Raw genomic sequence first — 14,372 nt, 5'->3', positions numbered from 1 at the left:
AGTATAGGAAAAAATTTGTGTAATCGAGATAAGCGATAAATCGCTTACAGTAGATTTCTCAACGCTTAAAATATCTAAGGGATCCAGGACGAGGTACAACAATATAAATCAATGAAAACAATAACAAATACATATATTTCTCGAAATGTGATACACTTTGACGTTGGTGGTCGTATTTTAATTCTCACGTGTTCTGTTTTCGTTTCAATGGATCGGATGGCGTGTCATTACGGACGCGGCGACGTCACTAATTTTCTTCCCTTCCTTTTTTTTTGTTTTTTTTTTCTAATTTTCCCTCGCTTTTATCATCGTTGTTAATTCTAATTGGAGCAAAGCTGTCGGTTACGTCTACCGTGTTTCTAATTCTCTACGATTTCCATTATGGTTTGACTAACCTCGAACTGTGTGTACGCGCGCGCGCGCACGCGCACATGTACTTTTGTTTGCATCATCGACCATGCTATTGCGCTTCTCGTTTGTCGCATTATTAAATCGTGCCGACATCCAAGACCGGCCACTTAGAAAGCTACGACGTATTTAATTAATAGCAACTTGTACTAGAAGGTACTTAGAAATATCGATCTTCGAGAAACGCGAACGAGTGTCTCTTTTTCTCTCGGTTTTACAAATCGAATGACTGTCTGTCAGCTATCGCAGCAATCGAGAAACAATTAGAATGCCTGCTTTTTTTTTCTTGTTTTCTGTTTTTCTTTTGCAATTTCTATACGCTCGAGGTTACGACGCAGAGATACAAAAGGTTTCTTTCTCGCTTGTGTGGGGAAATTTCTGTCCGTTGTATGTTCGACCATGGACCCGACGCGCTTAAATAGCCTTGGACATGTGTAGTTTTGTATGATTCGATGAGTTCTCCTTAATATTTTGGTTAGGCTGCGTGACACAAAAAACGGCGTGTGTGTTGCGTGACAATTAAATTTGAACGATAAGTGCGTATCGTCAATGTCGCGCGATACTTATATTGTGTTGTTTTCGTTAGTCGGGCTTACATAACCTCACTTTTTCGTCACAATTTTCACGCGGGATTTACAATGCGCTATTTCGCAACATTCACGAATCGAATTCATTCGCACGACTGTTCGACTGTTGGTTACGCACAGATAACAATTATTACTTCCGCCTTTCATTCTTTCGCGGCCAAGTAATGATATACGTTCGAACGAATTCTCAAGTCGCTCCAGGAAATCGAATCAGTTGGGCTGAACTTAAAAATCATTTGCGTAATTTGACTGCGACACGAGATCCGCCCGCGTACACTATCGACTACAAAAATTTCACATTATACAACATGCATAAAATCTTGGCAGAAAAAAAAAATAGAACATATATGTATACAATAACAATGTGTAAAACAATGTCCATAACGTCGACATGATTAGTAACACGGATTTGTATCCAACTAAAATTTAAAATTGTAAAACATAGTCGATTCTATGGAGCTCCGACACGGTCACGAAAGTAAAGAAAGTAGTACGGACACTTGCTGGATCTGGTCAAATACTAACTTTCGGTTGAACGATACGATACAATACAATACGATACGATACGATACGGTACGATACAATACGATACGATAGTTTTCAACTAGAATGATTTTTGTATAAAAACAAATTATACATTGCGAATCTTTCATTGACAAGGCCTCCTACAAAATTAATTTCTTTGTGTTTATCTACAAATATACATATATATGTATGTCCATATACATATATAACGTATTACATACGATATAATATTATAAGCTCTTGGAGAATTCGTGAAGTCAAAGATCAAGCAACCGATCAAATTGATAAAATAATAATCAATAATGTAAACAACTGATAACAAGCATAATGTAAAAGACTCTATTACTGGGAACGTTCTCTCAGTGTCGATTTTACGTCGCAAAAAGTGCTAAAAAACATATATATGTATATATATGTATAATTATACTCGATTATTGTCACTGAGCGTTGCAACGAGCAGAATCGCTTATTTAACGCATCAACAGTATGTAAAATATTAGTCGCATGTATTATCCATGACAGGCGCATGAGTGAGCTTCGCTCATGATTACTTTTCATTCGCAATGATATATTCAATTTCATGGGACAAGAGGAAGCAGCTACGAATAAAGTTACATTTGCGTTGCCTAAGAGTAGCCCTCTCGGTGCACAATTTTTCCAATTATCATGTAACCCTACGTTCCTGTGACTTTAAACAGTGAAGTTTAGAGTTCAATTCGTTAAAAAAAAAGTAGTTTCTCTTTAAAAAATTCACATTTTCGTAGAACAAATTTGAACTGTTCTCTCATAATGTTTGTTTTATAAATCTTATGTTATGAAACTAACAAGAAACGTAATACAACGATACCTTGAATTGCAAGAAAATTAATAGTACGATTCACTTTAAAGTATTTACAAAAGAAAAGATTGAATATCCATTGTTCGACGAACCATCGACTATCGAAGCGCGACAAAACGATAATAAGAGACGCGTCGCGACGCTTTCCCCGCACTCGAGCTGTTTCGAGCGATTGAATGGCATACAACCGAGCGCCGAAATGAACATAAAGAAGAGATAAAATGTTATGTATGAAAAAAAGAAGCACTTGATCTACCTTACGATAAAAACAACTAGAATCACTTGTGTACCATCACCACGTGGGATACGCTACAATAATTAACGTTTCTTAGAGAACTAGGACCTAGTCCGTGCGCAGAAAAGCGTCGTTCTCTCAAGTATCCTTCGTTCGTAATTTACTTTTTAACCTTCCACAGACACACTGTAATTTAGCACCTTACCTAACACACTGGGTCCTTTAGAATCAGCCTATTTTTTCAGTCGACCCAGCGCTATAAAAAATGTATTGAACTTTTCACATGTTCCTCGAGGCCCTATAAACTCAATACTATTTATAGAAAGTCTTCAGTTTTGAAGGGGGAAATTCAATAACGAAAAATCGATTGTTCCTTAGAAGACCCAGTGTATCTGCGAAGGGTTAATAACCGCCGATTCGGAAACTCTTCCTTCCTCGATCTTTCTCCAGTGTTCAGTGCATTATTTTCTTTCCGCATCTCGAATTTTCTTTTAAAGAAACAATCACGCGACAAAAAGTTCTATATATGCGACTAGAATAAATCCTTTACCGCAACTTCTATGCATTTAACATTTTTCTGCGACTACAACTTTAGGCCTGTACAAGGACAACCGAATAGAAATTTATTCTTTAAAAATGAAATCGGTAAATGGGAACCTCGTCTAACCAGAGAATTGGGAGTATGCTTTATCGGTTTAGAAAATGCTACATTATCCTTTAAAGTGTACACGTCTGTTAGAGAACCACATCGTGGCAAAGTAATTCTAGTTATTGTACTCGACTCAGTGCAATGTCGTGAGGTAGCTCATAAATCCTCTAAACGTACATAGGTCTCCTTGGAGACCCTATGTACAGGTCGCTCTAGAAATCCCGAGTAAAGGTCATTCTAGTTATCCTCTGTATAGATAACTCTAGAGATACTCCGTGTAAGCCACTGTAGGGATCAATTTGTGTAGGTTATTCTACAGACTTCCTATATAGACCAGTGTATGGATCTCTTGTACAGGTCACTCTAGAGGTCTTCCGTATAGATCACTCGGACATCCTCTACGTAGTTAATTCTAGAGAGTCCCTGTATAGGCCACTGTAGAGATCTTCTGTACAGGTCTCTAGAGATACCTTGTACAGGATATCCTCCAGATTGTTTGTACAGACAACTTCAGAGATCCCCTTGGTGGATAACATTAGAGATTCCCTGTGTAGATAGCTCTAGAGATTCCTTGTACGGGTCGCTCTAGAAATCTTCCGTATAGGCCACTGTAAAGATCTGTATAGGTCACTCTGTATCCGTCGCTCTAGAAACAAGGATCCTTTGTACAGGTGTCACCCCGTGGATCCGCTGAACGAGGAGCAGACTGGAAGAAGAACGAGGAAGGTCGAGAAAGCAACGAGGAAACGTTAGACCAAGAATCTATCCACGATCAGATGTGGGGCCATATTGTACAAGAAACAAACAGAAGCTCGAGAGCCAGCGCGTGGCTAGGCGGCTGCTTCTTCCAACGAGACGTTCGTTTACGCGCGCGCCTGTCTGTGCTTATGTTCATACATTTTTCGCTTATTACTCTAATCAGCTCCAGCCCGGCTTACGAAGCGTGTGCGTGCCAGAGCTTGGTACGGTCGAGACACCCATCCCGGGTAGATCGCACATTAACGACAAACAGACTCGCTTGGATCTCCTTATCAATATTATCGATGAAAAAAATTCCTTAATAGTTTTCACGAAGAACACTGGTACCGTGTACACCGTTCTGGCACGCACACTCGCATTCACGTCTGCGGCCTCGCGCGTATACGTGTACGTTTCTGTGTCCGTACATACGGTACACGTATACGTACACACGCGTACCAATACACACGTATTCAACGTATACATATATCGGATACCGTACACCAAATGATATCCTTTGTACATATACACAGAGACGTACACGCGAGCACGCGATTGCAGGGTACAGGCTGTACACGCGCGCACAGACTCACACTTGCAGACAGGACATACACACGGCCGTGTATGTATGCATGTACACATATAATCTAACTATACATATAACTATGTACATTTTTGGGGGTGGGACGGGTGGGGGAATGGAGAGATTTTCTCCTTGGAAGGATTGGTGAGGGGTAATAGGTGTGTGTGTGTGTGGTGCGCGCGCGGATGCGCACGCACGTGTTTGTGTTTGCGTGTGTATGTGTGACGCGCGCGCGGGTATGCACGCACGCGTGTGTGTTTCTGTGAGTTTGTGTGTGTAACTGAGTGAGAGAGAGAGAGAGAGAGAGAGAGAGAGAGAATCGATGAATAGCAGAACTTCTAGAAGGATATCTTCGGGATCCCCTAGGAAAGTGGGCTCTGTTCAGTTGTCGAGGATGGTCTTGTGATTCGGCGCGCTCCTTCTTTCCTTCTTTTTCTTCCGGACTGGCGATACCTAAGTGCTGCGACTATAACTGTGGGAGGAGTCGGCGCAACAAACGCTCGTTTCTGCGTCCTTTTTAACACCGGGACGAGCTGTTGCTTTCCTTCACCGCCGCGCTGTTAGACGTCCGTGTATTTGCTCAACTCGTCGCGCAGCAACATGTTCTCGTTCTTTAATCGGTCCAGTTCCTGCCGTAGGCCCATGTTCTGGAAAAAGAAACGCGACAAATTGTGTTTCACTTTGGTCGAACTTTGTACAGTAACGGAATACATCATAGATTGGGGGTTCGTTCAATTTTAACCGGTACGATCATTATCGATCGTCGTGGTAACTTCGATTGGTCGCTCAAAGTCACTTTTGCACTGAACACGAGAGTTTATTTTCACGCCACGAGTTACCTTTCTAATTTAACGAACTCTCACGGTGGGGACAGTGGCCTTGAACGGCCAGTTTGTTTCAGTCTCGCATAAAGTCTTCCCAACACTCACCAGGCGCAGGACTTTCGTTATTGGAAACGTATGTTTCTTTTTTGTTTTAGCGCTCTCGAAGCACATCGTTTACCAGGGTAATCGGATCGAGATCTTTCCTCAACTAATCTCGGGTACGCAGTATATAGTACGTTCGTTGACTCGTGCGAGGGAATTAAAATTGGTATGGTTATTTTCAACGATTGTCATTTTAACGATAGACGCACACGTGTATATAAATTTTCGACATTCGATAACTTTCAACCGAAAATGATTGTTCGCGTAGTGAGCACTTTCTCGCAGCGTTGGTGCAATTCTGCCGATAGGATGGCTAGAGATTTGTTCCGATCTGCGTTGGTTAATTTAAGAGGCGTGGGAAGATTTACTTCTTTCTCGAGGAAGCCGGCCCTGAGAGCGATCTGGTTCTCCTTCATGCGACGTGCGTCCCGTGATCGTTTCGCTGCCATGTTATTCTTCCTACGACGCGCCCAGTATTTGTCATCCTTCAGGTCATCCGGAACGAACTGTGGCCACGGCAGTGGGTCATAGGAAACGGAAGGTAATTAGAACTTAGATCAGAAATTGGATAAGACTAGAAATTAGATTAGAAACTCCCATGATCGGATTCGCGACGTTTCGAGTTTGAAAGATATTTAAAGATCATTTTCCCCGCGCGAAACGAACATCATTTTACACCGGGTGTCGTGGAACAACGCGAAACGGTCGTGTCACGGTTCGACACCACGACGATGCGTTGTTAGAAGATTACAATAAAAAGATTGTTCGCTCAATGTTGCATTCAAAGAGTCATCGTACAGTTTAGGCGCAAGCCTAAATGAGTTGGGTTAAACGAGAGATCGAAAATGAAATATGCTTGTTCGAGTTATGCTTTTCGTAATATTCTAACAGTTCGCGGGCGAGGTTTCTTTTTCTTTTTTATTTGTCTATTCTTGGACACCCAATATTTTCGAGAGATCTCGTTACACGTGTTCGTATAGCGAAGAAACGAGTATAAGGGTACGATACGAGAATAAACTCACCTGCTTCCGTGATTTCTTGATCATCGGTTGGGGTTTGAGCTCCTCGTCGGAGAAGGCCCGGGTGCGTGGATCGAAGTCCCGCCCCGATGAGGCCATCGAGAGCGCTACAAGAGACAAGCCATATTGTATTCGCGACGAGTCCTGGCAATCTGTCGCGCGGGGAGGGAATAATCGATCGACAATGTTCACGATTAGTATAATTCTACGAGACCAAGAGAAACCTACGAATGATCGTAGTCGTTGGACGTGGTCGATCCTACATGTTTCGAAGAGCTCGATCTCTCTCGTGGAACGAGTCAACTTGACGAGAGTACCATTAAAGTCATTTCGTTTTTTTTTTTTTTGGTGAAAATGTAACACGATTTTTTCAGAGTGTACGAACATTTTATCAAATTGTATATTCTCCATTTTGGAAAACGAAATCACTTCCCGAGCAATCCGATGCATAGGAGAACCTCGGTGATAAGCACGTTGCACTGTATCGATAAGTGGAAGGTCGATAGGTAATGGGGATGTTACGATACCATTAGTGTATAAGAAATAATTTTTTCCCGGATATTACGTATCAGAATACTCCGGTGATCCGTAAATGACGAAATGTTTTTCACAACGGCCCCTGACTCTTGTATAAAATATAAATTTGCGTTGGCGAGGTAATGCTTTCCTTTGCCAAAGATCAGTGCACCGCGATGCATCGTAACGTGCAACTTGCAACGGTAATTCATTTCTGTACAACCTGATCTGAATTTTTCGTTAACCCTTTCGCACAGGCGGGCGTATATATACGCCCTCGAAGAACGACCATTCACATACGAAGAGCGTATATATACGCCCTCGAAGAATGACCACTCACATACGAAGAGCGTGTATATACGTTCTGGAAAAGTGCTCGCTGAGGTACGAAGAGCGTGTATATACGCTCTGGAAAAGTGCTCGCTGAGGTACGAAGAGCGTGTATATACGCTCTGGAAAAGTGCTCGCTGAGGTACGAAGAGCGTATATATACGTTCTGGAAAAGTGCTCGCTGAGGTACGAAGAGCGTATATATACGCTCTGGAAAAGTGCTCGCTGAGGTACGAGGAGCGTATATATACGCTCTGGAAAAGTGCTCGCTGAGGTACGAAGGGCGTATATATACGCTCTGGAAAAGTGCTCGCTGAGGTACGAAGAGCGTATATATACGTTCGTACAGTATATACTTTTATTTCATACTTTACACGAGATACTTTTGTTAATATCGTGTTTGGTTTTAAATACTTTACTAATTTCGTTACATTGTATTAAAGAACATTACACGAGCGTTATAATATAATGTATAAAAAAATAAATTACGATTAGAAAGTTTTATACTTTATAAAGTACAATGATATTATATATAAAGTAAAATGATATATATATAATAAATATCATTGTGAAATTTCGAGAAGAAGAAACGATTTCTTCTTACTTCGTAGCATTGTACTACTAGATAGCATTGTACACTCGGTAATGCACATTGCACATGCGCACAACCTGCACATTTTGTCGCAAGCGCTACGTAGCGAAAGGGTTAAAACGAAATACATTTCCCAGCAAGTCGAAACGAAAGTCTAACTCGAAACTGCCCATTGCTTTTGTTTTGTCTCGTCTTCGCGAAGGTGTATTTCCACGATCACGTGGACCAAATACGTCTCGTTACTTTCACCGAGTAACTGAACAAGCATGGGCTCGATTCCTGATCAGTTACCCGAGTGACCCATAGAAGACCTAAGGACGACCCAATGAATTGGTAGTGTGGTATCGAAATGTTCCGTGTCCACTTGGGCCTGCTTCGAGTGCAGCCCAAGAAGAATCTATTGCGTGCGAATGGACCTGCGTCAGGGTAAACACTTTGGCGTCGATCAGTCGCCAAGGTTTCTTAAAGGGCACGAGCGACCATTTACAGGGGGTCGTGCAAGACGACCGAGCGTGGGAATGCACGTGGTCTGGAGAAAATGAAAACTATGTGGAAAAGACGAACGATCGAGACAGACGAACGTGATCGGATGTTCGAAGTGAGAGAGATCGAGGATTGGAGTAAAAGGGAACGAATGCGAGTGAGGATATAGGGCGCGAAAGAAGAGTGTTTGGGACAGTGAGAGTACGAGGAGAGACTCGTGAAGACGCAGTAAGAGAGGAGACTTGCAAAGACGAAGACGATGACGACTAATTCAACATTATACGTAGTCGATCTGTCTTCAGTGGAAAGAGAAACCTATTCTACTACCACGTCTAATCTACAATGCTACATTAATAACACTACAATAGCTACAGTCTGTCCAACAAGAGCGTGTACGGCAAAACTTGAAAACTATTTGGAATATCGAGTTGAAAAAAAATACACATATTCTACATGCTATGGACCAAGACGCTTTATTATTGATACGGTGTCCAATCGCCCTCATTGTCAATAATTAATTGACATCTCCGAGGCATACTTTCTACTAGTTTCCTTGCACAATTTTGGGACAAAGATCTCCACACCGGTCGAATTTGTCCGAACAGCTGCTCAACTGTGTAGATTTTCTTTCTCCTAAGCTTGAATTTTATAACAGCTCAAACATTTTCGATCGTATTTGCATCTGGCGATCGTGAAGGCCGATCGAGCACTTCGACACCATTTTCTTCGTTCTGCGCAGTGCACGGTCGGCTTCGATGCTTCGGGTCGTTGTCTTCTTGTAATAACCAATTTTCATTTCTCCTTGTAAATCAGCTTTGGGCAGACGGTGATAAAGCCCTCTGGTAGATTTTAAACATTTTGGCAGCATTCGGGTTGCCTGTAAACACGTGTAAAGTCCCGAATCCCTGATTCGAGAAACAACCCCAAACGTGCACCTTTACCGAGTGTTTCACGGTCCGTTGCACGAGTCTGTTCGCAGGAGTACACCAGGTACGAGTTACCGAAGAACATGCCCAAGAAGAATCCTCCTCGGAAAAAATGACGTTGTCCCAATCGTGGTCCGAATTTCCTCTCGCCCAAGCGAGTCTTTTTCCGACACGTTTGTCACACAGTAGCGCACAGTTTTTTAAACGTGCTACGAAATTTCACATTATCGGCCAATAAACGTCTTCTTATGGTTTCGCATGATATACTCCCACCTTTTTTACGTAAGATCACTTGCCCCAAAGTAAGGACAGACCAGGATTTTTCTCGAATGTCCATAGTACCAATTTGTCTTCCTTTTTCGATGTCTTAGGTGTAACACCACCATCCGGCAGCTCATCGACGTTTTTACCTCCAAATATCGATTCACCCACTTACCGACAAATGTTTTCGACTTTCGTGTACTTAGCAGCCGCTGAGTATGACATTTTTTGTAACGTGTTGCGTATACGACACACGTAATATGTAACTCTCAAGATATGTAACGCTCTGACCAAGAATAGGCGATAACTGAGTATTTTTCTACAAAGCATCTTAGAGGGGTCATGGTACCTATCCGAGTGGCAATTTCCCAGCTAACAATTCATAGGAAAAAGTTCTGCCGTACACGCTCTTGTTGGATAGACATCTGTATACACACTCTGTGTATCTACATACGTATTGACCATCGTCATCATCAACGAGAAGTGTAGCAAATGCACTTACTGGAGTCCGCGGGCGAGGGAGGGTTCATCGTGTCGGGGGAGCAACATTCGCTCGGCGAGGGTGATCTTTCGCGTTTGGTGACCGGTTCCAAGTGAAGACCGGCCGGTCCCTGGTGTCCTGGCGCTTCGGTGTTGTTGATCTTGTGCAGTTGTCCGCTCTGCATGGTACCCTGCCCGCCACCAGCCGCACCGTCCACAGGAATGCCGTTCTCGGAGAGAAACTCGTCGAGATCCACGTACTGCAACAGACCGAGCATCGTCTTGTTTTGGTTTCGGTTTCGAATATCGACGAAGAACGATCCTCGTCGATCGTACGAGCCTCACAAGCATCGCCGAGGCTTGTTCCCGACCGAGATTCGAACTTGGGGACAGGATCTGGACAGGTCTTGGAAACCCACTGGCTTTCGAACGTGTCGAAGGAGCGAGATTGAACAGGTCGGGAGAAACTCGGCGGATTTGTTTTTCGATTTTAAAGTTAATCGTAATCTCGATTTTGTTAATGTTTCTTCGAGAGTTGCGAAGAGATTCACCAATTGACTATTCCTTTCGACAGTGAAACGCTATTCTTCATCGATCGTTTTTACAGACTGAAACTCGCAACTCGCGGAAACCGATCTCTGAACGTCATCCGTGCACGGACGAGATTCAAATATTTCTTTCATCGATAAACGCTACAGTTTAAATACGCCTGGCGTTGATCTATTCCCAAGAATAGAATTTTTCTTCGTTATTGTGTGCATCGATCGGCTCCAATATTGATTCAATATAGGAAAACGTTAGATTAAACACACTAATACACTAGCAGAATGTAGAACACATTAGAGGATATTTATTTCATCGATGAAAAAGAATATTCAAAGGACTCGATTGAAAATTAATTACCACATTTGTGAGCAAAAACAATTCTCCGTAGCTTGGAATGATATCAACCATCGAATGTATCTTGGATTTGAATAAAAGAAATGATATAGGTATCAGAATCTATTCTCTCTAAAAACTATTCGAGCGAGAGAAAATTGAGCAAACGATACTTGAATCTTTTCAATTGGACCGATCGACAATACTGTCGTACGAAGGAAAAGATAAAGTGAAAGTAGAAGCAAAAAAAAAAGAAAGAAAAGGTTTTCGCAACTAATCGCCATTGACAGAAACGAACGTTCGTTCTTTTTGGTTGTGTTCGTTGATTGTTCGAATTTAAGATCCACGCGATTGGAATTCGTGTTCAGCCGGGTTGGCGGGCTTACCGTGTTCGCGTTTTGTACATACATGGTTCAATACCTTCAGGTCGGCATCGTAGGGCAGAGTTTTGTCCCAGAGATTTGGGCCGAGGAAGGCGGCCTGCGCTTCCACGTTGCCCCACAGCTCTCCGTCGGCGTCCTTCTTCTCTTCCGGTCCATCCTTGCCTTGTTTCCCTGAAAACCGTACATTTCACTTTCATTTCGATCACCGACCACGTTTCTTGGAACACGGGGCCGCGAAGAGCAACAGAAACGGTGCTCGATTACGCGCGAAACATTTTTTCAGGATACATTTCATTCTTACTTGCGAGACTCACACTTCGATCTTCAGTATTACGGATTTACGTTACTTTTCGTCCTTTCGTGAGCAATTCGTTTATATTTACACAGTTCACGTGTGTTTTGTTTCTTTATGGTGATCGTCTCAATCGTTTTGTTCCAAAGAACAACATTGATCTACAATTGGTCTACAACGTTGATCAACAATGATTCGTCGTGACTATTTCGCGCGTCGAAAAGTTGAAAGCAATTTTAACCGTTGTTTCACCTTAATTACACTTCGCACCATTTATCAATCTTTTCTTAAAAAAATTGAAATCGAATCAATGGATTCGGAAAGTAATTTCGTTTCTTTCGGAGAAATGAAACACGATTCTTTTTAGAGCGTGTGAACGTTTGATGAATTGTACATTATTCTCCATTTTGGAAAACGAAATCACTTTCCGAACGATCCGATACGGTTCCACGTTGCTGAGATGAAATCGATCGTCTAGTGCATCGGTACGAGTAACCGGAATTTCACGGGAACTTCTGCGCGAAATTTCTTACTTCAAAGCGAGCATCTAAATTTAGTACACCGCGAGAGAGCCGGCAATAATAAGCGCGGTAAATATGACCTCAGTTTTTTCCAAAAACACTTCTTTTTCTCCTCCGCTTTCGTTCCACGTCGAGGAGAGTGTTAATACCGACCGGTGGAATACCGAGAAGAACACGAGGACGAGGAACGCTTGACGATTGGAAATTTCAAAAAAAAAAGAAGAAAAAAAAATTAAAAAACAATGCAAACAAGCTCGTGTCGTCGGAAGGAAGGTTCGATCTTATCGTTCGTTCCTCGTTACGAGTCGAGAGGATGCAATTGTGCAGCTAACGGAAAACGAAAGTGAAGTTTTTCGCGCGATAGGTAAAGTACATTTATGCGTTTATCCGTAAAAGAATTGTTTCGTTTTTTTTTTTTACCATAGGCCACGGCAATTATCTTTTATCGTTCCTGATAAATTCCTTTCGTCGTGCGTCGTGTCAGTGTTTATTATCGCTATGGAAACAAATATCGTATACCGAAAGTTTCGCGGCGGTGTTTCGATCATTCGTTCGCAAGGTGCTAAATTTAGCCCCAACTCGTACTTGCCAAACGAGCCAACGCAGAAACTCGAATACAACGTCGTTTCGAACCTTTTTTCTTTTTTTCGACGAATTTCAAATATTCGAATAATCTACCAAGAGGTCTTCTATTTCGTTTACTCAACATTTCGTGAAACAGTTGTGTTCCAAGGTATCGGGGCTCTCGTTAGCCGAGAATCATCGATCAACGTTCTTCCTGTTCCACGTAGACGCGTGCGCGATTGTGTTGGTAATCGCGTAGGAACGATCGCGCGTTTACGAGCGAGACGCGCGCGAAAATCGCGCCGCGGGACATTCAAGGATGAACGTGGATCGAAGAACAGCGCCCGTTGAAAATGGCACGGTCACGGCCCATCGCGAACAATTAACGTGGCTTTCGAGGGAGAAAAAGCGCGGAAGGAACGCGGCGAAACGAGAAGGAACGGAGAGGAGTCCGGCTCCGCTCGGCTCGGCTCGGCTCACTATTTTTGGAGGAGCATCTCCAAGGCCGGCGACGGTCCGCGCGTTCCTCTTTTTCTTTTCTTCCACGAAGCGGCGATCTTACGATGGCCGCGACTTCCAACACCGGGGAAGAAAAAGGTGCAAAGAGGCGCGCGGGACGAGGGACCGTGTCATCGCGTATTCTAAGGCCGAACGAGAACGTATGGTCAATTTTCTGACTCGATATCGCAGGACGAAGAGGACGCGTGGAACCTAACAGTGCGCAGAGATTTCGATAAGTGATGGACCTTCGTAGCTTTGATTTCGATAGGTGATGTACCTTCGTAGCTTTGATTTCGATAGATGATAGACCTTCGTAGCTTCGATCTCGATAAGTGATATACCTTCGTAGCTTTGATTTCGATAAGCGATAGACCTTCGTAGCTTTGATCTCGATAAGCGATAGACCTTCGTAGTTTTGATTTCGATAAGTGATATACCTTCGTAGCTTTGATCTCGATAAGTGATAGACCTTCGTAGTTTCGATTTCGATAAGTGATATACCTTCGTAGCTTTGATTTCGATAAGTGATAGACCTTCGTAGCTTTGATTTCGATAGGTGATGTATCTTTATAGCTTTGATTTCGATAAGTGATAGACCTTCGTAGTTTCGATTTCGATAAGTGATATACCTTCGTAGCTTTGATTCCGATAGGTGATGTACCTTTGTAGCTTTGATTTCGATAAGTGATAGACCTTCGTAGCTTTGATCTCGATAAGTGATAGACCTTCGTAGCTTTGATTTCGATAAGTGATATACCTTCGTAGCTTTGATTTCGATAGATGATAGACCTTCGTAGCTTCGATTTCGATAAGCGATAGACCTTCGTAGCTTCGATCTTTCGAGGAGAGAATCGTTTCTCGGTACGAAACGAGTACCTATTTCGTTCGATGCTTATAGTACGCGCGCGAGAAGATTACGTCCGGTGTTACGACACCGTGAACATCTAAAATATCGTGTCTCCGATCGATACGAGTTCGCCGGTAAACGATATTGAACGTAGAAAATTCTAATTAGCAACACAAATCCGCGGTAACCGTGCGCCGGAGGACACCGAGGAAGACGTTCTTAGTATGAGTAATTCCTTGCAATGTCTCCACGTGGTACAGACACGGATCTTCATCGAGAGATATTCTTC

General features: G+C 42.7%; 1 protein-coding gene across 6 annotated transcripts in view; it reads right to left on the bottom strand.

Annotated features, from left to right (window-relative positions):
- Window positions 1–116: 116 nt before the first annotated feature.
- The window catches only part of LOC143154323 (thyrotroph embryonic factor), a 173,564-nt gene continuing 159,308 nt past the window's right edge, over window positions 117–14,372 (bottom strand). For 2 of the 6 annotated variants that reach the window (XM_076326330.1, XM_076326334.1), the window contains 5 exons: window positions 11,384–11,529; window positions 10,119–10,356; window positions 6,513–6,615; window positions 5,858–6,008; window positions 117–5,210 (listed from right to left, as the gene is read on the bottom strand). In XM_076326330.1, the coding sequence (XP_076182445.1) occupies window positions 5,124–5,210; window positions 5,858–6,008; window positions 6,513–6,615; window positions 10,119–10,356; window positions 11,384–11,529 (725 nt within the window). In that variant the 3' untranslated portion in view covers window positions 117–5,123. Of the gene's footprint in view, window positions 5,211–5,857; window positions 6,009–6,511; window positions 6,616–10,118; window positions 10,357–11,383; window positions 11,530–14,372 lie in introns of all 6 variants that reach the window. The other 4 variants (XM_076326331.1, XM_076326335.1, XM_076326332.1 and 1 more) reach the window with 3 other exon arrangements.

The sequence above is a fragment of the Ptiloglossa arizonensis genome, chromosome 14 (genome assembly GCF_051014685.1).
Source record: "Ptiloglossa arizonensis isolate GNS036 chromosome 14, iyPtiAriz1_principal, whole genome shotgun sequence".
NCBI lineage: Eukaryota > Metazoa > Arthropoda > Insecta > Hymenoptera > Colletidae > Ptiloglossa > Ptiloglossa arizonensis.
The sequence above is the reverse complement of the archived record's forward strand: the minus strand, read 5'-3'. Positions and strand labels throughout refer to the sequence as shown.